Genomic DNA, 25,586 nt, shown 5'->3' with positions numbered 1-25,586 from the left:
CTTTTTATTACTTCTTAGTATTATATTTAGGTTAATTCAAAACAAACTTGAGCAAATTCTTCTTATGATCCGCAAGCATTCATAAAGAACCATGTTAGTTTGCTATACCCCAAGGGCCAGTTTTCCTCTTTTTCTTTCTTTTAGTTGTTGATAGATCTTTATTTTATTTATTTACATGTGGCACTGATAATTGAACCCAGTGCCTCACACATGCCAGGCAAGTGAGCTACCACTGAGCCACAGCCCCAGACACCTTTTTTATTTTTCTTATTAGCATAAATAATCTCCATGTGAACTCAGGGAAACACTCTCTCACAGAAGTGTCTCTTTTGGAATAGAAGCATTTTCTTATTTCAATCCACTGATGATAAAGGAAATGAAGCAGAAAGAAAATTCTTGCTTTTTAAATATTTTTATCTTTGTTTTATTTATTTAGTTATGTGGGGTTGAGGATCAAACCCAGTGCCTCATGTATGCGAGGCAAGCACTCAACCACTGAACTACCCCAGCCCCAAATTCTCACTTTTTAATATAAATGTGTTTTTAAAACTATCAAAAAAGTAAAAGAAAAATATTAAAACTCTCCACCATAATTAGAGTTGTAAAATAATTCAGAGACAAGTAAAGTATAAAATAAGCTCAGAAGGCAGTTCATTTTTTACCAGCTAAAGTAAACTACCCTCTATTCTTCTAGGTGTGCTCCTACTCTCCTCCTGACAGTCATGAAAATAAGACAACTATTACCTGAGATAATAGACTACACCCTTTAAACTTCTTTATTTCCATTCTCAAATCCTCTTAGAGTAATACAGTATATAAAACATATAACATATATTAATAGGAACAATTACTGTTCTCTTTTGCCTTTCTTCATATTTTACATATTTTTTAAAAAAGCAAAGTAATACTGAACTTGATATAGATTAACCCTCACTGTATAAAACAGATGTGTCTCCTAAAGTTATATATATATCAAATATTCTCATGTGTAAGGAAACTTCACTATTTCAAGAAGGAATATGTCTGAACAACAAATAACCATTGCTTTGGTTTTTAAAGTCTCAGGTACTTTATATGTGTGGTTTAACCAAGGACAAGGTTAAGCTTGTAGATTATATGGGCAAGCATTAATGGTAATCTTTCTCAAGCTTTCTCAACTAATCTCCTCTATATTTATACTCAACCACCAAAAGTTCCAAAAGTTCAATATGATCCATAGATCTTTTTTAATTAACTAATTACTCATCTCAATAAGTGCTGGTCTATTTTTTTCAGGTTTAACAAATCACTACTTACACACACACACACACACACACACACACACACTTATTTTATATCAACTTTGTCTTTGTTAAAAAAACAATTAAACTGAAGCTGAATGTTTCTAGATTCTTGAAACAAATGAGAAAGTATGTTTCATTTTTACAGGTTATTCACTAAATGAGGTGATTTTAACACCACTTCTGAGAACACTGAAATAGCTAACTTTCCATGAAGAAGGTTACTTCTATGACAGACTGAGTCAGAGGAAGAAATCTAAATTTTTACCAAAATAAGTGGATATAAAATATCTTCCTTTATCATTTTATTTCTGGCACAAATATCTGAATTTCTATGATGTAACAAATACATATCATTGAGTGACCTGAGGACATTATAAATGGCATGAAAGAGTTCTCATTATGATTTTTGGCTGTCTTTCCTATCTTCTTCTTCCTATTCCGTAAGTATCCACAGACATTGAGAGCTGAGCTTCCCGGAGAATAGTGTTAGTAAAAGATGTACTGAGTCCTGCACTAGGGAAAAAGAGAAATCTGACCAACCACCAATCATAAGTAAGTTGATATTTCTTTAGAAATTATCTTACCTTGAGACTGCTAAAAATTGTGGTTGCCAAGAAGCAATGAAACTTCTATACTGGCACAAACAATAAGGAGACATCAAGTTCCATGAATAAACCTTAATTTTCATCTTTTTAGCCAGATGCTTTGACAGCAGAGTAATATAATCAACATTAGCCATAAAACAATGTGAAGAAAATCAACCCATGTAAAATATTACTGACCAGGTGCTACATTTGAGTTGCCCTGAGATTTCAGTTGTGTAGATGGCAACACACCCTGGGGTGTGTTGGTTCTGCTGTCATCTAAGCCCAAAGACAAGTCCTTTCTGGGGGCTTTAATTGTGGAAACATCATCAGTCATGCCCATCTGCTTCTGTCTTCTTCGCTTTTTACTCCATAACTCATGACAATCTTGCCATAAAGGAAGGCTGAAAATATATATGAGTATTAAATTGTGAATAGTACTTCTTTTTTTTTTTTTAAGTTGTCAATGGATCTTTTATTTATTTATATGTGGTGCTGAGAATCGAACCCAGTGCCTCACACATGCCAGGCAAGCACTCTATCACCGAGCCACAACCCCAGCCCATGAATGGTATTTCTTAATAAAAAAATATGCTAACATTACTATGTAGCACCAAAGCTATATCCCAAGCCCCCAAATCATTCTTGAAGACTTCATATGTAGACTTTGTAAAACTCCTCCAATAAAAATCATCTTTGCCCCATGTCCTTCAGGGCTTTACCTTTATTGATGAACAATTTTTCTTTGTCTTCTAAATAATCAATAAATAATCACTTATAAAAATTTTGAATGAAGAATATATATTCAAAAAAGTAGGCTAACATTATCCTTGGTGCAACATTTTTATAGGCAATTCTTATCATATACATCTTACACTGAATAGGACATGAAGGAGGCAGAAACATGCGATTTGCAGAAACTAGATACAAGATAAAAAAAAAAATACAGGCTAGAATATGACATTTGTGGGAAAACTTCCTAGGAAAAGCTTTTATTTCTTGATAATAAAATGCTCTGAAATTATCTTGATGCTACAGATGAATTTTAAAAATAGGTACTTCAGGCACTGAGAAGGTCATCACTCATCAACAGAGTTCTGAATAACTAGTTAACTATCAAAATCACCCACAATTCTGAAATGATGACCTGAATGTAATTTCATAAAAAGTATTATCACTACAGAATAATTTTGCTTAAAGAAAGACATAATATGTGATTTATAAATGTTTCTTATTACCCTAACAAAAAATCCTGTGCAAACATTACTATTTTATTTATTTTAAAGATAAGAAAATTGAGGCTTGGAAAGGTTAGTAAACTTGCCCAGAATATCTATAAATTTCTTTAAGCAACCCTACCTGGTGATATATACCTGCAAGTCCTCAACCTGGATGTTTTACCTCGAGGAGCACATGAAGCCTTTCCAAAGGGCTACACCTGAAATTGTTTTAAGGGAATTTCCATATCCATATGTCTTTTTTCCTAAGACTGAACTTTGAAAGTTGCCTGCATGTTCAAGCAAATTCTTTCACACCTCCTCTTTTGCAATTACTTGTGTTATAAAATAAAGGCATATGCAACACTGTGGTTGAATCTTAGCAATATAATAAAATATTAGTAAAAAAAGGTCATTTCCAAAAGATTACAGATAGCATGACACCTTTTATAAAATTAAAAAACTAAAATTTTAAAATATAATTTATGAGTACATACAGATGGCAACAAAAAGTATATACCAAAAAAACAAACAAACAAACAACAACAACAAAAAAAAAAACCAGGGATGGTGGTTACCTCAGGTGGAGGAAGGCAAGGGGATAAGTGGGAAGAAGGGTTATGATATGATTAAAATAAGGTTATTTTCAAAGTTCTAGGTTTTGTTTGGTAGGTTCATGGCTGCTTATTAACATTATTTAAAATAACTAATTAAAAAATAAAAGAGAGCCATGCATGGACCAATGATGAGTGACACAAGGATTATGATTAAACCAAGTCTATGCACCTGAGGTCTGAAAACAAAACAAAGGCATACCTCTCAGCCATCTTACTATGGTGCATTGCCTCAGCGTGTAAAAACCTCCTGGAGTAACAAACAAAGGTACAATTTGAAATATTGGTATGAAGCTTTAAGGTATCACAAATCCTCCAAAGACTTTCCTTTCTCTCTCTCTCTCTCTCTCTCTCTCTCTCTCTCTCTCTCTCTCTGTGTGTGTGTGTGTGTGTGTGTGTGTGTGTGTGTGTGGAATGTAAGCCTTAGCCTCTACTGGGATACTCTGAATTCAGATATATTACAGTTCTACAGAGTGGGTAAATGAAGTGATATCCCCTCTTACATCGTGATGGTCAAGAAATGCAGTGCTCTTACAGGAGAATCTCATAAGAGCAGAGCAAAGTAATCCATAAAAAGGGTGTTTCCTCCCACAATTTAAACTTCAGAGTTTCTTTAAAGGTTATCTCAACACTTGACTCTAGGTCAGATAAACATTACCCTACAAACAGCTAAAATAATAAGGTTAGCAATGCTGATTCTTTAGATAGACCAGAAATATTTTCCAAATAACTAAATGGAGGAAGTTTGGTTGAAATTCAGGCTTGCAAGTAACTTGGCCTTTGTGCCTCAGTTTCCTAACCTTTAAAAACAATATTAACAACACTACCCACTCTATGGGGGTAGAGGCAGTATATGTTAATATAGGTAAACACTTGAATATGCCCCTCACACAGTAGGCACAATATTCATGTTTGATATCAACTGACCATCATTCAACAAGGGAGGTTAAAACTATTTTCTTCAGATCATATCATGAAATATTTATTCCAATGATAATCATATTTCACCTTATAAAACAACTAATGGAGTTTTTCTGATTTATTTAATACTCCACTCTCATTTGATTATTCTGAAAAAAAATATTTATCAAAGGAATACCCATGCTTTTCTTCATAGTCCTTAACTCATAATTTATATTTTTTGCTACTCTTGCATCGTATTACAAAATAAAATGCTCTATGCTTGCATAACTTTGTTATTCAAATATTAAATCAATGCCACTATAATTTCAACCTGACTGCTTTACTAATTTATCTAATAAAACACACTCCATATTACTGGTTTACAGAATGTCCCTCAAATATGTACTAACATACCTATTTTTAATTTGAAAAAATGCAGTCAGGTATGCTGTGATAAAATTTAAGTGATTTAGGTGATTAACATTAATTACAATTTATAAGAAAAAGTTACAAGTATTACAAAAAGTCATTTAATAAATATGGATAGCCAGGTTCCATGCCTGTAACCCCAGAACCTGGGGAAGCTGAGGCAGAAGGATTCCAAGTTCAAAGCTATAGGTAAGCACTTGAATATGCCCCTCACACAGTAGGCACAATTAGTGAGGCCCTAAATAACTTAGTGAGACACTGTTTCAAAATTTTAAAAAAAGAGGGGACTGAGGATGTGGCTTAGCGGTTACATGCCCTGGGTTCAATCCCAGGTATCAAAAAAAAAAGACAAAGCCAATGAAAACTGAATACTTAAATGACTGGATAAGAAATCCTTTCATAGTTAACATGGTTTCCAATTCTTTACTATCAAGAAAATTGAAGGAAAAAAACTTTAAATTGATGTCTTAAAGTTACTGAAAATCACTTGATTAAAAATTTTGGATACATAACATGGAAGAAATTCAAAGACGGTAATATAATTATGAACAGCTCCTTCTACTCTCAAATACTTACTTATTAAGAGTATTCATAAGAATAAAAAATAAGGCTGGGGCTATAGCTCAGTGGTAGAGCATGTCCATGAAGCCCTGGGATTGATCCCAAGCAACAACAAAATAAATAAATAAATAATAAAATAAAATAAGAATGAATGTGGAACTGTATCTCACTGTAGAATAATAGTAATCAACAGGTACACCTTCATTAGATTTCACTGATTTTTTTCCTTTTTTTTTTTAACTTACGTATAGGATGTATATATAGAGAGAGTAATTAATGTAATGCATGTTACATTATAATAAAAACCTACAGAAGTAATGGAATTTCAAGATGAAAAAGGAACAATGTCTAACTGTGCAACATTTTCTAAGTGATCACTGAATGTTACCATATTTAGATCCTACTGGATACATTTGCTAGTTCAGGGAAAGACTAATATAACTGCTCTACTTTAAAATCTCAACATTTAAAATATATCAAAAATTATATCCTTCATAACTATTTAAACCCTTAATTTTAAAAGTTTAGATATCAACAGAAAATATCCTCTATACAGTTTTAGCAGAATTCTCTCAAGAGCACAAACTAAAGTGATTAAACTTAGAATTAACTAATAATGGGATAAAATAATATATTCCTCTTAATGTGATAGAAGAGAAAGCACACATCACCACGCAGATAATATTCTTTATTGTTTGGAGGGTAGTGGGGGATTGAATCCAGGGGTGCTTAACAATTGAGCCACATGCCCAGTCCTTTTTATTTTTTGAGACATGGTCTTTCTAAGTTTCTGAAGCTAACCTCAAACTTGAGATCTTCCTGCCTCAGATTCCCAAAATGCTGAGATTACAGGTGTGTATTACCACGGCTGGCTAGACAGAATTCTCCCCCTGAAAAAACATCAAACTAATTCTAATCATGGGAAAGCAATCAAATCCAGATTGTAGAATGTTTTATGAAACAGCTAGCTTGGGCTTTTCAAAGAATGACATGATAAAAGTCCTAAGGACACACCAACTAAATACAATGTGAAGTCTAAATCAGTTTAATTTTTTTTTAAAAGTCAATAAAAATTATTGGGCCACTAGGAAAATCTAAATATGGACTATTAGCTATTATAATGTGAAATTTCTTACGTTTTTATAATTATAATGGTATTTTAAGTATGTAAAAGTCTTAGTTCTTACAGATATATAATATTTACAAATGAAGTGTCACCTCCACAAAACAATATTCAACTAGTTCAGGGAAAAATTTATATAGAGTGATAATGCAAATGTATCCAAATAATAACAACTGGTGAATCTAGGTAAAGGATATGAATGCTCATTGTACTGTTCTTGTTTTTTGTTTTGTTTTTGGTTTTTTTGGTAGAGTTGAAAAGTTTCCAAATTAAAAGTTATAAAAAAAATTCTTTGACAGGGAGGAGAGTCAAAGTTTTGAGACTACTAACACATTCTGATAAGCAAAAAAAATATGAAAAACTCAATTTAATAGTGAATGTAATAGTGAATGATTCAGTTCCTCACCATGTCAGATGACAGGCTCTTTTCACCTTTTTTTTTTTAATCATCCTAAAGCCTATCCAAACATAGTTCAATAAAATCTTTTAAAAATTTGTTTTATTTATTTATTTTTGTATATGGTGCTGAGAATCAAACCCAGTGCCTCACACATGCGAGGCAAGTGCTCCACCCCAACCCTCAATAAAATCTAATGAAGCTAAATATAACAGCTTCACAGAAATACAGTAAGCCCAACCTAATAAGTGGAAGAGCTATGATTTGAATTCCAAAGCCCATGTTTGTTCATACAAAATATGTTAATTTTATTTAAAGACACATAAGATTAGTCTTATTTTTAACCCATCATGTTAAAAATTACTTAAAAAAAAATACAAAGTTTCTAGACCCTATCAAGAAAGAAGTAAATGAACCATTTTCTCCCCTTCTCTCTCAGAATCAATCCTAGAGATATTATAAGAGCCATGAGAATGTGAAGGTTCAAAAGCACAGCTACTCTGATTCTGAAACAATGCAGTTTCCCCTCCATCAGATAATAACTCATTCTATATATGCTTCTGATACTAATATTGTTTTAGTCAGTGATAATGATTTTCTGTTGTGCAGGAGGATGCTATAGAATATTTTCAGAATTTCTCTTTCTTAATTTTGAGAGCTGGCTCCACCCTTTACTAGATTTGTATTCTTGGGCAAGTTTCTTAACCTCTTTGAGCCTGCTTCCTCCTCTGTAAAATGGTGAGAAGGATAATAATACCTACCTTAGAGGATTATAAAGATTAATATAATACATGAAAAATAGCACAATACTCAAAATTTTATCTATAAATATTACTAGCAGTGTAAGTATTGACAGAATTAGCAGCAGCAATATTTTCTTAAAGCTGAAATACATTACAATATCTTGCTGAACTAACCCAACATTAGCTAGAGAAAGGCCGCATCCCATGATTAGCTCAACATTAAGCAAGCATCTAACTGCATTCTAGATGTGCAAACTACACACAGTACTGCAGTTTTATTTTATTTACTTATTTTGGTCTCTTTCAACTTAATTAGGCATGGAAAATCTTTTTTGATCATTATATACAGATGTTATTAAAACTGTCCAGATTCTACATATGTGAAATCTAATATAATAAAAAGCTACTTACTCTGGTGGAGGCATTTTTGAGGGTTCAACATCTCGTAGGAACTCACACTGAAGAGCCTGCTCAGCTGTGCACCGCTTACTAGGATCCAAGGCGAGCATGTAATCAAATAAGTCTAAAGCAGCTGCAGGAATACTATATAAGAGGATTACAAAAGTCATAAATGTTTTGTAGACACAAGTATAGTATTTCTTTAGAAGCTTAACATAAAATATTTTTAGTTAATTTTTTAAATTAAAAATCAAATTATTTTAAATGCTAGCATTTTATGTTTATAATACTTTATTCCAATAAATCTCAAATTTTCCTTTGAAGAAATATTTAATTACACAATTTTTATAACTAATTGGGGAAAACAATGTATTTTATTATTCTATGGGCAATTTTATTATATCAAAGTAAAAACCAAACAGAATAGTTTTCTAAACCAAAGTGAAAACCTAAACTTAAGTAACTTAAAGTTGTATCAATAAAATTTAAAACAATATCAATGAAATTCTTTGGTATAAGCACCAACCATACTATCCAAATCACTGATTCTACAGTGGTGGTGAAAAGGAAATTTGCATATACCAAAGGCAAACTTCAAAATTAAATGGCCTAGCAGAACTGGATAGATCTACTACAAATCAAGAGGATCAAGTAACATTCAGAATTCACAAAAAAATAACAAATTCAATGCAATATGGATGCTTAAGCATTCACTTCTTACAAAACAAATTCTTCTCTTAACTTTCGACGATACTGCTTCTTTGGTTTCATGGTGTTGAAATATGGTAGTTTAATTACATCAGGCCACACTGCAGGACATGGGCTCCCACATATACGGCTAAACAATACACAAAAAGAAGTACATCACTATGAACTACATAGAAAAAAATTATACCCACAATTATTCTACAAAACATTAACTGATTTTCAAGTACACCAAAGTCGAAGCTTTTATACAATGTATAAAAGTCTGATTAAATATTTTAGTAATCACAGGACAATTAAAGAAATCAAATTGTTTTCAGTATATGCCTCTAGCAACTCAAGCATTCCAGTAAGTAGAGAACCTTCGTATTTCAAAATACATGGCCTATTCTTAAAACCAACTTAAAAAATGTTATGACTATAATTTAAGCATATATCTCACTGTTTTCTGGGTACCTGGCACTTCCTGTTCAAATGAATTAAAACTGTTTACAATAATAGCATAAACAGATTTCTGAGGTGGTATACCATCTCAGGAAGCTAACTGTAGTAAAGACTGCAACTTATAACAATCTTAAAATATTAAAGATCAGTTTAAATTAGTGCCACTGACTGATCACAAGACATTTAAAAGTTTTAACTCCTTTATTCTCTGCTATCTATATCTTGAAACTACTCATTAATTTGATAACAATTAGTAAATTCATATTATAATTTTCAGAAGATATCCTACAAATACGTGAGTAACTCTAGCTGGTGAACATTAAAAAACTGATTTAATAATATGTAAATGAAATATTGGTTAAATATGCTTAACTTAAATATATCAAATATGTTGTGTAATCACTGTCAGCTAATTACCACATATGAAAAAAAATGTCTACCCATCTCTGAGTCCAAAATAAAAAATATTCTACACATAACATAAACACAGGTAAAAATGCATACAAAAGAGATGGCCAAAGTTGCCAAACTTTCTTTAGATGAGTTTTAAAATGCTACCTCAGAAACACACATATATATATATATGAGAAAACTTTTTGTGTTCTTTAAAATTTGTCACTGAAACGTACTTTTTGGTTTTTAGTTTAGTATTTCTATAAGTTTTTAAAATATTAAGATCTTATGTTTTTTGGTGCTGGGGATTGAACCCTGGGCCTTGTGCATTCAAGGCCAGCATTCTACCAACTGAGCTACATCCCCAGTCCAAGATCTTATTTTTTATATATTCCCATTCTCTTCTGCCTTAAACCCAATTTTCAAAAATTTCTCAAACTTCCTCCCTTAGGGAAGGTCACAATCCCAGGGCATGGGCTCTCCATGATGTGGTACTAAATTGTCTGCTTTATTTCATCTCCTAATGCATCTCTCTCCACAGACCACTCCTTTGTGTCTATGCTTACGTTTCTTCTCCCTAGATTCTAAGCAGCTGAATCCTTTTCACTTAACTTCTCAAGGTTCAGATCAAATGCAATTTATTCAACAAATTCTTCTCTACCTTCAAATGCTGATTAGAATAGCCATTCTTGACATAATACTTGTTTCACTGACATTAGTTTCATCTGCTTTGGTATTTTAACTGTTTACATGTTTCTCCTACTATAATTTCAGAAACTATGTCTCTTGTTTTTGTACACTTCTCCAAGTAATTACATAAATTAATACCACACAAAATAATGTACATTATTAGTAGAAGTATAATGTATACTAGAAGAGAGATAATTAAGGATACTTTTGATCACAAACAAACCTGAAAACTTAACTAAGGGAAGAAGCAAAGAATATTGGTTATAATTCTAGAGTTTAGTAGACCATAAATAGGTGGGAAAGAGAATAAAAGAAATTATCACTGACCGAGAGAATAATACATGCAAAGTCATGGAAGTATCGAAAAATAAACATTTGGGGAAAAGACTAAGTAAAACAATGTAGGTGGAATTTCAGGCTCAAGGTCAGCTGGAAGCTGAGAGTTGGGGTAACACAAAGTTTTGAGGCACTTAGCCTACCTATAATGAAGTCAAACTCTGAAAACAAACTTCAAAATTGAATCCTGTCTGTGTGATATTGGTCAAATTGCACTGCTTAGGAACCTACTCTTGTAAAATGGAGATTAATTTTATTTCGGAGCTATAAAATTACAGGTGCCTATTAAGCCCTATAATAAAATTATTAACCTTAGCTAAAAAGTTTAAATTGTTTTATTATATGTGCTGTGGAAGATAACTGAGTACTTAAGATCTCTAACTAGTAGTGGCACACACAATGGAACAGACATGATAAGATGGGAATTTCTAGAAACTAGCAGTCACAACAGCAATTGATAGCTGCATTTTAACAAAATATGTGCTTTTGTGGTCAGTCAGCTATCCCAGTATCATTTACTGAAGACATCTTGTAATGCATCACATGGTAAAGCATATACTAAATTCCCAAATGCCCAAGGGAATTTATTGTGATCCGAAGATCCAGTCTGGTGTCAATACTATATGGTGCCTTATATGGGATTCAACTTCTGCTCTGAAATTATAAATTAATTTAGAAATGGCTCCTATCTTTACAATGCTTAATATTTCTATCCCAGTAATATTCTTTCATTTCCTCAGTTTTACATATTTCTCCAATGAGATTTGTACTTCCTTTCATAGGTTTTATTTTCTGCTTTTAATATGCTTTTAGCCTATCATATTTTCTAAGCAATTAATTAGAAAAACTTCATATAGGAAAAGTTCAAATTTTGATGTATAAAATTTTTAGATAGCCATCTGAGATTTTTGAGTTCCCAAGTACTAACCATTGTTTCTTTGAAGCTATCCAGATTTACAATCATTTCACTTATAATTAGAATCTGTCTATATTTTTTTCAAAATGATTTTGTCTTTATCATTATGATTTGTTGTATTATGTGGCAATTCTCAAATATGATAAAATGATGATGGTAGTGCACAATATTAGTTAACTCTGTAAGTATCACACATAATAAAGATATTGACAGATATATACACAAACTGACACTTATTCCTGTTAAGAAAGCATTATTTACTCTTTACTATGAATTTTTACTTTTGTGGCTTTTATATTTTAAAAATGTGCTTCAGATTAACTAGTTTTCTAAGAAACTCATCATTTTTATCATGGGCATTTTCTACCCGGGGCTACTAATGTCATAAATTCTGTTAAGAGATTTCCTAATGTGTATTCATCCTTACTTTCAAAGGAGGAAATACCACTTGAGCCTAATAAAACCAGTATTTCAGTTTAATGCTACATTTTCTACTTGTTAATTTAAATGTTTTGTTTCAGTATTCATACATAAGATTTGAGAACAGCAAAAGTTCTCAAAAGTGGGGTCTAGAGAGTTTCCCTATAGCAGTCAAAATTATTACCAAGACATTATTTGTCTTTTTCAAGTATGTTAATTTGCATGAATAGTACAAAAACAATGGTGGATAAACTACTGGTAACTTATTATATTATATTAGTGGTAAGTACTCTTTACTACCATGCAATTTGGGGGACTAAGTGGAGTCAGTTTCACATAATATACCTGTTAAAGCAATAAATAATATTATTTGATTCTCACATTTGAATATATATCTTTGTACTATTCTGTGATGAAATGGGATAAACTCATACAGCACTTCTGCTGCACATGTACAATATGAGGAGAGATATTTGTGCAATTATTTGAGCTGCAAAGTGAAGTTACTGCTTTTTAAATGGACTTCCATTTTACCCGCAAGAAGTTACCAAATGATTGGCCATTCAGATTTGGGTATCTACCAGATATTTTCTCAAATATGTACAAAGTGCTTTTCACTTCAAGGAAAACAAATAGTATTTACTGTCAATTGTAAAATTTTAATTTTCAAGGGAAATTAGAATATTGGAAAACCTGTACCCAGTACTACTAGCTTGACAACTTTTTACAAGATTTTTACAAGTATTAGAAATACAAGGATTTTCTGATGAGATTAGTGAAGACAAATATAAAATGACATGTTACATTTGGAAGTTCTGCTCTATTCAGTGAGCCAACATTTTCCAAATGATCAATGAATAACATCATAAAATCATCAGATAAAAGACCTACCCAAAGTATAAGACCAATCAGTTTTCATTATATAGTACAAAATATTCCTTCAAATGAATTGATTGCACATTACAACTAACCTGTAAAAGACTTCCACTTACATAATTTTTGTCATTTCAAAAAGAATATGCACAATTATCTGAAAAAGTTTATTGAAAACAGCATATTACAGATGATTTCCAAGTATGATTTCTATTAAGCCAGACATTTAAAGATTTGTAAAAATGTCTAACAATGTCACTTATACCAGCAACTTTTATCTTAGTTTGGAAGACTTTTTAAAATTAAAATGCTGTTAAATTGTATTAAAATGATAATTATAAATACAATCAATATAAAAGAATAGCTTTTGAGATCCTCGGTAATTTTTGAGTGTAAAAAAGTTCTGAGACCAAAAAGATTAAGAAGCGTAAGTGTACAGAATATTTTATGCTATTGGTATATGAAGGTATATGATTAATCTTTTACAATAAGTTTCCTTCTTTTCCTATATTTTGGAAAAAGTAAAACCAAATCCATTCCTGTTAAATCTTAACAATCTTACCTGAGTGATCATCTAGGCCTAAAGTTTTGTATGTATTTGGATACGGTATGGCAGAAGCCAGAAGCAAGATTGTTTTAATTCTAATCTACTTATAATTTATTCAGTGATTAAGTCTTCTTTTCTCCATAAGAAATAAACACTGCATGCACATTGCAAGCCAACTCTTTGTTTAGCTAGCTATTCTAGAAAGCCTGGAGTTTAAAGTGTGAGCCTAACATCTATGACCACAAAGAACATTTTTGCTCTCATTCATTCATCCAATTCATCCCATTTAGGTTTTCTGTTCTTTTTCTATCATTTTTTGAACCATCATACTTCTATTACAAAACTTTACTAATCTTCCTAGAATGCTCCCTGGAATAAATCCAATTATAAATAATTCAAATCATTGTAGTGAAAAGCTCTTTAAAATAGATTGATCAGTATTTCCACTACTGACCAGTTTTACATGTCTTTAATACTTATCATAGCTCTCATTGTGTCTGAGCCTTTAGAACAGGGAAAAAAATCTAGCATTATTGCAAATAAAGTGAGGGGGGAAATATGAACATAGAATACATATTTTAATTCTTACAACCCTAAACATGTTATTAGTCCTGTTTTATTAATGAAGAAACAAATTTAGAACATTACAAAATTTACCCTAAGTAACAAGAGCCAGATGTAACTGAATTAGCATAGAACTCATGTCTGACAAATTCTAAAGCTCACACCCCTTTCAATATAATCTGCTGCCTCACTACACTGAGACATTTATCAGAAACTTCATTTTCATTTTTTTAAGTCAAGCTACAAAATCAAAACTGAAGCATCTCTCATATTATAAATATTTGGTACCTTAATAAAAGAATTCTGAAATATATAAAGCGGAAAATAAAAATTTCCTTCCCTATCTTTCTCATAAGTCCATATTCAGATTAACAATTCCAGACTCTTTTGATGTATTTAAGCTAAACACATCCTTCTGTACAATGGCTCTTTTTATGTTGCTTTTTTTGTCAGTGTTTCCAGATTTAACATCTCCTTTTTATAGAATGCTACTAAGCTAATGAGCTGAGCTTTTTTAACCTATATAGGTCATAAACTGACTTAACCATAAAAAAAAGCACACCCATGTCATAAAGTCTTTATTTGCTGTTCCTTCATTGTATTTAGATCTTTGCTCTATTGTTACCTTGTGGTACATCATTCCCTACACTTAACTACCACCTAATATATTTTGCTTATTTGCTTCGTCTGCCCCTAGCAAGAAGGAAACTAGTCCACAAGCAAGTAGGAAACAAGCTTTCTGCCCTCCTCCCCTAGGCCCCCATTGTATCCTGAGTGCCTAGTAACTACCACACAACCAATATATATATTGTTCAATTATTCATCTTATTTGAAATATCTATTCCTAGATGGCTAAAGCCATTATAATATTAGTAACTACTATTATTTGCTTAACATGATATCCCTAATTTTCCCAAGTTTTTTGTTGTTGTTTTTCAGTACCCGGAATGGAACCTAAGGTTTTGTGCATGTTAGGCAAGTGCTCTACCACTGGGCTGCATATCCAGCCCCTATTCTGATACAGGGTCTAAGTTGCCTGGACTGGCCTCAAACTTATGATCCTGCTGCCCTTGCCTCCAGAGTACCGGGGATAACAGACATGTGCTACCATGCCCAGCACAATTTTCCTCCTTTTTAAGAACTTTCCTACTTATTTCCACGTTTATCTTTCCTAGATAAACACAATATCAATTATTAAGTTTCAAAAACAGTCTTTTGAAATTCTCATTAGGAATGTACTGACTAAATACAGGATGAACTGCCATCTTTAAAAAAAAATTAAGGCTTCTTAACCAAAACAATGTATGCCTCTACAACAGTTTTTCAAAGAATCTTACTAAGTGGGACATTATAGTTTTAAAATTCCTGAGTTACATATGGTGGAGGTGTTTTATTAAAGGTATCTTTTTCCCCCACTGTGTTTCCACAGTGTATACTAATATCATTTCTCTGCTATTTTAACAAACACTTTTTAAATTATTTTATTTATTTCTTTACTTTGAGACACAGACTCACTAAGTTGCTTAGTGCATTTCTAAATTGCTGAGGTTGGCTTTGAATTTAATATCCTCCTGCCTCCTGATTCACTGACATTACAGGCATGTGCCACCACTGTACCTAGCTTACCGAACACTTTATTTTGAAGTGTTTCAGGTGATTTGCATTTTCTGTGTATAAATCTATATACAATGTTATCCTACACAAATTAACAACAATCCTGCTTTCACTTTATGTACCTCTTACAGGTTCACTTTCCTAATAATATTAGCTAATTGGTTAGTACTTCTAATACATGAACACGTAACAACACTGAAAGACAACTTTTCCTCATTTTTGTCTTTACAATTTCTAGCATTTTGCCACCAAATATTATTCTGGCTATTAGTTTGTGATACATATTTTTATCATGTCAAAAGAAATACACCTTTATAAAAGCTTATGCATTTAGGCACACTATTTTACTTCTATTAAAATGCTGAACTGAATTATACTAACAGATTTCTTAAACTTCCTTGAATTCTTGAGATGAACCTATAAGTTAATTATTAATATTTCCCTTAGAAACCTTGTATTAATATCTTAACAGAAATTTCTCACAATGCCTCTGCCAAAGATTGATATTTGTGTCAGACCATATAAAAAAGTTCTAGACCTTTTATTTAACACAGTAATGATTAAAAAGTTTAGACTCTAATATAAGATACAATATTTGGATTTAAATTTTGATTTGGTCACTTGCTAACCCTGGATAAATTCAATGAGGTTCAGTTTTCTTAACTACAGAAGGAAAATACTAGGGTTTTTATGAAGTTTAACTGAAATAATTCAGATGATATTCTTAGAAGAAAGTTTCCATTGTGTATAAACCTCTTAACTATCATGGATAAAAGCCCTAATGCCTAATAAAATTAGGACCAACAGTTGGTTAAATGGAATAAAACGAATTAGAGGGAATTACATAAAAGAGGATTCAAAGAAACACAATTTAAGCATTTTATTTTCATTGAAAAGTTTTAAATATACATTTATTCTCCAATCTTCTGACAAAAGCCCAAGGTTTTTATTTTAACACAGTATTTATTGAATGGAATTCTGCGTTAATTTTTTTGCACAAACCACAACCATAACACATATCAACAATTTTTAGTTTGGGTTTCTAGAAATTAAAAACACTTTCAACACAACTGGCATGCTAATCCCTTCCAAATTTTTAATTTTTCTTTCTAATTATGCAGTTACTTGTCCATCTCTAATTAAATAGTAATATAAAGTTTTTGCAAAGTACTACATTTGTCTATATTTAATTAAACCATATATATCTGCATAAAAAAATGGAAACAATCACCCACCTCCCTGGTTGACAAGATAAACATTCTTTGACAGGATAAACACATAGTCTTACTAACAAGTGACAGCCTACTAGCTAATAAGCATTTAGCATGCCAAATTATCAAGCTAACATTTATTTATAGAAGGAATGGAGAATATCAATAACCTAATAATTTTGTTCAACAAAAGGCTGGATAAGAAAGTTTCTACTACATTATTTCATTATGGAGTAATTAAAAGAATATTACAAGTTTTGGTTTCTGAAAGACCTGCAAGATTTTACCTATGAAAATGTTGGAGCCTTGTTCTCTGATTAATGATCTGTCAGCACTATTTCACATATTTGAGTTTTGTATTATGTTCTAGTTTCAAGTTGGGTGAATCAAATGGCATTGGAGTTATTCAACTGTCATTGTATTTCTTTTTTTTTTTTTTTGGAAGGGGGGGGGGCTGGGGATTGAACCCAGGGCCTTGTGCATGCAGGGCAAGCACTCTACCAACTGAGCTACATCCCAGCCCCTCACTGTATTTCTTTATACTCTTTTTTCATAATAAGTTAAGTTACTAGGTTAATTTATATTGCACGTGTATATGAATAACCGAAGACTATATCTTAAATGTATTTTTCTACATTTTTCTTATTGAACTCATTAAGTGCCTTTCTTATTCCCTGGATTTATTTTGCTGGTTCTTTTCCCTAGCTTGTCAGGTGAATGTTTGATTCATTTAATTTCAATTTTCTTAGTACTATGCAGTTGTGTCGTTTAACGACAGGATGTGTTCTGAAAACTGAGTGTTTAGGTGATTCTGTCGTTGTATGAACATCATAGAGTGTACTTACACAAACCTAGATGGAATAGGTCAATCACTTGACGCGGCCTCTTGATGCAATCAAGAGAGGCAGTAAACACGAGTTGTATGAGGCTGCTGCCAGCGTAACACGGCATACTGTTTTACAGTAAACTTTTTTATATATAAGTAGAAGAAGTACAAGCTAAAATAACAATAAAAAGTATAGTATAGTAAATACATAAACCAGTAACAGTTGCTTATTATTTTTATCAAGTATTATGTACTTACATAATTGTATGTGCTATAATTTTATATGACTAGCAGCACAGCAGGTTTGTTCGGCATCACTACAAAAGTGAGTTATCTTTGCACTATGATGCCACGACAGTTATGACATCACCAGAAGACTGTAATTTTTCAGGTTTTTGTTTTGTTATTTTTCAGGTTTTTGTTTTGTTGTGTTTTGTACTGGAGATTGAACCCAGGGGTGTTTCACCACTGAGATACATCCCCAGTCCTTTTATAATTTTTTGAGACACTGCCTTAAGTTGCTTAGGGCCTCACTAAGTTGCTGACGCTGGCCTCAAACTTGTGATCCTCCTGCCTCAGTCTCCTGAGTTGCTGGGATTACAGGTGTGCACCACCAAATCCAACTCAGCTTCATTATAATGGGGGTCACTATTGTATACAGGTCTGTTGCTGACCAAAACAGATCCTGTATACAAAACAGACCCTGCTATATACATCCCTATATAGCACATGACTATATCTAAGGCTATGATTTTTTCTAAAAGCACAGGTTTAAACCATCTGAGCCCATAGTTAGTCTATCATTTTTTTAACATATTTAAAATTTTTAGATACTTGAGAGACTGTGTTTCCATTTTTTACATTAATTTCTAGTTTTATTCTATTTTTATTTAGAGAATATAGTCAGTACTATTTTGAAGTTTACTCTCGTTTTATTTTTCTACTAATATATAACTAACTTTTTTCAATGTTCGATTAGCATAAAAATATATTTCTTAGTTTGGTGAGTATTAGTTCCTCCTGATCATTGTTTATTTGTTGATCACACAATGAAAGATAAAAGTTTTCCTGTGCATCAGGTGAAATCCCTCTCTCCCTGCTATATAGTTTGGATGGGTCCCACAAATTTCATATGTTGGAAACTTAGTCCTCAAAATCCTATGTTGATGGTATTCAAGAGAAGGGAACTTTGGAAGGTAAATGGATCGTGAGGGCTCCACTTATAATTGGTTTATTCAAAGAATAGTTTTTTATAAAAGCAAGTGCTCTCTACTAGCTTAGTCTGCCTTCCTGTGCCACCTTGGAACTTTGCAGTTTCCAAACAAGCATGATGGACCTTACCAGATGCAGCTACCCAATCTTGAACTTCCTAGCCTTCAGAACCATGAGCTAAATAAACTTGTTTTTTTCATAAATTACCTAGTCTGCAGTATTCAGATACAACAAAAGAAAATGGACAATATACTCCCTTCTCTTTGTGATTTCATTAAAATTCTGAGCTTGGAAAGCTCCTTGGCCAAGTCTGGGACATATACTTCCATTTTCAAAGAGGCAACTGGCTGAATTAAAGCAGTATTAGTTTCTGGCTTAGGTATTTCTGATTATAGCCAAATTATGTCCAGAGCAAGAGCAGGTTCTAACTGGACACTCATCTTTCACTAAAGAGCCCTACAGTTTAAAAAAAAAAAAAAAACTCACCAAAACACCAAAAAGGTTAATACTAAGGTTTTGGAATTCTGGTGGTTTTTATTTATTTTGTTGTTGTTGTTGTTGTTTTGCAGGGGAGGGCAAACCCCCAAAGAAGGTCTATTTTTCAATTCCAAAGATCTTCTTTCTAAGTTTTCTGTTTCTGAATAATACCTTTAAAATTTATCAGATGAAGTTGTGATCCTTCTGATTACTATTTGTTACTTTTATGTTTGTTTTGTTCAGTTGGCAAAGTAAAATTCTATAAATCTGTGCCTATTAACATTTTTCCTAAGACTTCATCCTTACTCTGGAACTCATTAAAGTCTTATAAGTTGCAAGTTTATATTCTTATATATATAAAAGCAAAGCCCCTTTAAATATTATTTTTAAAACTAAGATGAAGAAAAAGTTGACTTAACATGTATGAATAACCGATTATGAGCTGGATTCTATGATAGGCTCCAAATGGTAAAGACCGATGCTAGTGGGTATATACATATTTTGATGGGTATACATATATAATATACACATAAATATACCATGGTGCATAGAAAATAGAGTATTTCTTTACAATATTCTAAAACACTTGTATTGCATAAAGGAAAAAAAAATTTTTTTTAACGTGCCTACTATTATTTTTTCTCCTATTTTGGATTTACTTTTACCTCCTAATCTTATCTTTAGGGCCTCAAGTCCTGTAATTTAACATCCCCTTCCCCCAAGAAAAAAGAACTAGAGACTTTAAGATCCTTAAAGCTATCAAAGGGCCTACATTCTCATTTCTCCTCCATTTAGCAGCCATTAGCCTTCAAGAGAACCATGCTGTCCTCCTCCTGCAAAGACAAGCTAGAAAAACTTTTAAAATTCCTATGGAGTATGACATACCCCAACCCCACAAATATTATCATCAGCAGCTTACCTTATTAATTCTAGCTGCGCAAGTTCCTGATTTGCTTGAAATATAGGTTTTTTAGTGAAGAGTTCACCAAGGATACATCTAATGGGAAAAACACCCACCATTAACCAAATGTTCTGATTTAATCCACTACCAAAAGTTTTAAGTAGAATAAACCAATTAATGAGTCTATCTTACCCGCAGCTCCATACATCAATAGCTGGTGTGTATCGTTCCTCTCCCAACAGCAGTTCAGGTGGACGGTACCATAAGGTGATAACTTTGTTGGTATATGGCCGACTAAAAAACACAGAAAGCACTCTTTAGAATTTGTATTTGTAGAAGTAAAAGAGATTGTCTTAGAAAAATATCACTTTGAATTATCAAAGCAGTTCTACAATCCTTACTAAAATCACTTTCATCTGCCCACCAAATGCAGATATATTAAGGCATCTAACAGAGGATTATAAAATGCATCAGAGATAAACCTGATTAACTAAAAACTTCCTTTATATATGGAAATTAATAAGAAGTAGTTGGCTGTTGTTAAGTGTAATTTGGTTAAAAGGAAGCCATTGTATCAATTCAACTGTTAAAAAATGTTTTCCTTTTCATAAAATATTTTAAAAATTAACTTATTTAAAAGGGAGTTCATTGATTTTGGCCAAATCTGGCAAATTACTAAGAGATGACAAGACTCAAATTGGGATTTCCTAACAAAAGTGGTGGAGTGGATTTTTTTTCTTTGTAGTTTGTTGTTGTGGTGGTGGTACTGGGGATTGAATGCAGGGCCTCATGGAGGCTAGGCAAGTGTTCTACCACTGAAGTATACCCTAGCCCCTAACAAAAGTTTTTAACTGTCCAAGTCTTCGACAAAACTGCATTAATTTTGACCCACTCTGGGTTGTGAACAGAGAGTACAAAAATGTAGTCTACAGAAACTGGGGTCTATCCTGCAAAGAACCACTAAAAACAGATATGGCACTTTAATCAGATATTTTTGTGTGTGTGTGACCAACTAAAAAGAAGACATACATACGGTAAAATCTTTCTTTGCCATGGAAGAGATTATCTAGCAAAGTTATATTAGAGTTAAGTTGGACCATCATAGTAGAAATTGTCTGGCAAAGTCAAAGTCTACCTGATACACATGAAAAAAGAGGGCCCTAAAAAGTCAGATGCTTTTAACTAATCCATGGTTAAAATATATACTTCTGGGTGAATACATACATCATAGCAAATTCCCCTGAAACACTATATTCCACACCCATGTACCAGGGATTGGCTTGGATTTGGACCAGTTTGGGGAAAAGAAACATATAATTTATAAAGCAATTCCCTCTTGCCAAATATAGACCTGAAGTCCCAGACATTGAAAGATCTGTCTGACTTGCTCAGCACCCACACAGCCACATTTCTCCAAATACTTTTAAACACTAATAGTAAAGCCATTAATCTGGGCATCACAGCATTATCATAGATAGGAATGCATTAACAATGTTTCAAAGACAGAAGAAAATTTAGATAGCTTTGGTAAAAATTTAAAAGTCTAGATGTAAATCTGTAATGGCAAATTAGGATTAGACTTTTCTAATATTAATGTATTTTTCTTAGTCATTTTTGTTTATTTACTGGAATAATAAGGAAGCACCTTAATCTTTAGCTACTCTAAATCATTCTGTAAAAATGTTTACCTTTTTATGCCTTTGCTCCTTTGAAATTGTAAAACCCTTCCCAGTTTTTCTCATTTAAATCCTGTACTTCCTTCACAACATAGTAAAAAATCCATCTCCATAAATTCTAATTTCTATTCATAATAATTGATCTTCATATACTTACCACTGTCTTCAACTCTCTTATATTTTCTATCTTCCCAGGAAGTCAAAAGAACCCATACCATTCTTTAATATGAACCCTCATACAAAGCCCAGAACAAGGCCAGGCACCTTAATGTATGTGGCCCTGTAACTTTAGGTGACATAGATAAAATTAGCTGGATGGGAGAACAAAACTTGTGAATATCATGATGAGTAGTTTCTAAGATATTTCAAGGGTCTATAAGCATTTGAAAGTTATAGTCATGTTATGAAAGTGCAACTGAATAGCTAAGTCTAAAATGTTTAAATTAATATAAATCTATCTGTAAATAGTTAATTTTATTTTTACATAAAAAGTATACTGAATTTGAGAAACTATACAAATTCAGGTAAAATTTTATTGAAAAGAAATATTTAAATAAAAGATCATTCTATACACTATATAACAAACTCCAGGAAATACTACATAGTCATCTTTAACAATTAAAACTAGCTTAATTTTTAATGACCTCATCAAATTCTGAACAGTTCATTTTCAAAAAATGATTAAATGCAAAACAAGATGAAATATACTTCTAAGCATACAGCAAATATATTTAATGTATATATATTACTGGCTTTTCTGAATATTTCTAAAAATTAGTTTCTGTTACAAATTTTCTATCAGTTTAATGATAGATTCCAATGTTTTGCCTCTACAATCCTAGGAATTCTAGAGATTGGAGAAGAAGGAAAGGGAAGATGAAATATGGTTATGGTCTTCCCTACCTTAGGGCTTTCAAGATTATAAGAAAGGGGGAAAAAAGAATCATATAAAAGAATATACTAAGCTAGCTATAAAATGCTTAATTTTTCCCACAACACATATAATAAAATCTGTACTGGTTCTTTTATATTGTAATTTATAGTGATTTTGAACCGAATAAGGAGAGCCAGAGTTAACTGGAAAGCAAATCTGGGATCTCTATTATCCTATCTAGCTTCTGAGATCAAAAATCCAGGAGTCATTCTTGATCCCTCTTTCCCTCAAATCCTAATCTAACTCAACAGCTATAATCTGAATCAGTCATTAAAATCATTTCATTGGTACTAATGTATCAATACCTTCACTGGCTTCTTCCCTCCAACCCTAACCTTCCCTCAATTCTTTTAAAAACTTTTTGCTATTGCTGTCTTTAAAGCATAAAACCAGATCTTATCACCTACTTGTTTCAAAGTATTTTAACAAGATTTCCCACTGCAACAAAATAAAATTTACTTCATTTGATATCATTGTACACTGATACCAATGTACACCAACTACTATCAGGATGGGCATCTTTATGACCTTTAAACTTTCCAAGTCTGTTCCCAGGCTACCCACTAACTCAATACTTCTACTTTTTAATTCCTATGTTCTTTGCCCAGGCCTTCTTCAGGTTTTTTCATTCTCATCACTCAGGTCTTACCTGCAATTTACTTCCTTAAAGAGGTCCATCCTAAATTGCCCTAGAGAAAATTATCCTAGCTACCACCATCATTTTCCCATATGGGATGTACAGTCACTATTTTATTTGCTTTGTAGTACGCTTATTACTTTATATTTTAAATTTTTTTCCTTTGTCCCACCCTTTCAAAACTTCTCTCATCACCATATAAATGAGTTCATCTCTAATATCTAGCCAATAGTATTATCAGATCCATGTCTGGCATAGAGTAAACATCTTTTATTGACTGACTTATGCCATAACCACATAACAACTAAGATAACCGTTTTTTGCAGTTCTCCTTTTCTATTTTCAATTGTTTCCCAAAGAAAAATAACTTTTAAATCCCTGGATTATCATATTGTTATAGAAAAATGAGACTAATTTTTTCCAATTGATGCTTATTAAGATCACTTTTCTATTATTATGCATGCAGATTTATAAGTCCTATAAGTACCTACATCAAAACACATCCAAAAGTAAATTTATTACCTTTTGCTGCAAATTGCTTCTCTCTTCCTGCTTCCTGTCTCAGCAAACAGCATCACCATTTGTGGCAGAGAACGATAGTTGTCCTCTAAAATTTGTTATTCCTTTTTTCTATGGCAGCCGCCCAGCTATGCTACATTTCCCAGGCTCACTGTAGTGACATGTGGCCATATGACAAATGCTCTCCAATGGAATGGGAATACATGTGATACGTGCCATTACTAGGCCTGGCTCATCATAACGTTTCTCCCTATTTTCTTACTTCTGGCAACAGCCTTGGAAGGCATTTGTAGAAGATGGCAGATCATCCAACCTGGTTTCCTGGATCACTATATGAAACAATCATCATTTGACCTGATGATATGGTTAAATATTAATGGTAAATTAGGTAAGCAACAATTATTTTATATCATAAGTGAGAAATATAAATTCTCATTCTTTATACAGCTAATTTTGAGGTTCTTTGTTAAAATAGGCTTAGCCTATCCTAACTAATAAACCATTTATCCAGATGCTATGAGAGAAACCTTACAGTAAGAGAAGAGACTGGGTTGTGGCTCACAACACATATTCAATCACCAAGTTTTAATAATTCTCCAATATATACTTATGACATAATTTATCTCTGATACCTATGCCCATTCCCTAGTTTCAGCCAGAATCATCCTATCTAAATTTAATGTAATAGTTTTCTAACTGGTTGTCCCTGTTTCCAGATTTAAAAGACTAATTCTCTTTCCAAAGCTACTGACAGTGTAAGATATAATGTTAATGTGTTACAATTTTAGTATTACTTCCTTCTGGTGAATATCCACAGAAGATATATAAAATAATTTATTTGGTTCATGACCCAATCACATTGAACTTTTGGTTCCCTGAAATAGCTAAGCAAATGAACAATTTCTAAAGCAAGGAGATAAAGCCAAGGTACATTGTTCAAGAAGTGAGTGGACTTTTAATTATGCTTCAAATATTTTCAATAAACTGGTTTCAAAAAAAATTGATGAATATTTACTCAAAATCTATGCAAAATAGGTACTATGCCTCACTTTCTACCTTATTATTTGATGAGAAAGAAGCAAACACTGAGAAAGTATGCAGACAGGTAGGTAGAATTAGTAGAGAACAGGACAATTTTGTGCATCATCCCATTCAACAGTTTATAGTACTATTGAGAAAATATTCATGTTATCACTAAGATATTGTGTTTATAAATGTAAAGACAAAAATTGAGAGATTGAAATTATCTTTTGAAGCCTTCTGGCTAAAGTCTAAATCCCAGGAAAATTAATGCACTGTTATAATATGAGAACAGATCATCCAAAAGTAAGTAAATGAAAACTCAAGAATCCTCAAAAATGAACATTCCAAACTTGGGTCTTCTAGGTTTAGCCACCCAATGTCAACATCCTAAAGATCATAAAAAAAAAAAAAAATG

At 32.3% G+C, this 25,586-nt stretch overlaps 1 protein-coding gene across 1 annotated transcript in view; it reads right to left on the bottom strand.

Moving 5' to 3' along the window:
* Cdk13 (cyclin dependent kinase 13) overlaps positions 1 to 25,586 on the bottom strand; it is a gene marked incomplete at its 5' end in the record, with an annotated part of 97,027 nt that overhangs the window by 3,360 nt on the left and 68,081 nt on the right. The window contains 5 exon segments of the mRNA XM_015490090.2: positions 2,066 to 2,271; positions 8,266 to 8,397; positions 8,975 to 9,091; positions 20,401 to 20,478; positions 20,575 to 20,676. Coding sequence (XP_015345576.2) covers positions 2,066 to 2,271; positions 8,266 to 8,397; positions 8,975 to 9,091; positions 20,401 to 20,478; positions 20,575 to 20,676 — 635 coding nt within the window.

Source organism: Marmota marmota, unplaced genomic scaffold (genome assembly GCF_001458135.2).
Source record: "Marmota marmota marmota unplaced genomic scaffold, marMar, whole genome shotgun sequence".
Lineage (NCBI taxonomy): Eukaryota > Metazoa > Chordata > Mammalia > Rodentia > Sciuridae > Marmota > Marmota marmota.
The sequence above is the reverse complement of the archived record's forward strand: the minus strand, read 5'-3'. Positions and strand labels throughout refer to the sequence as shown.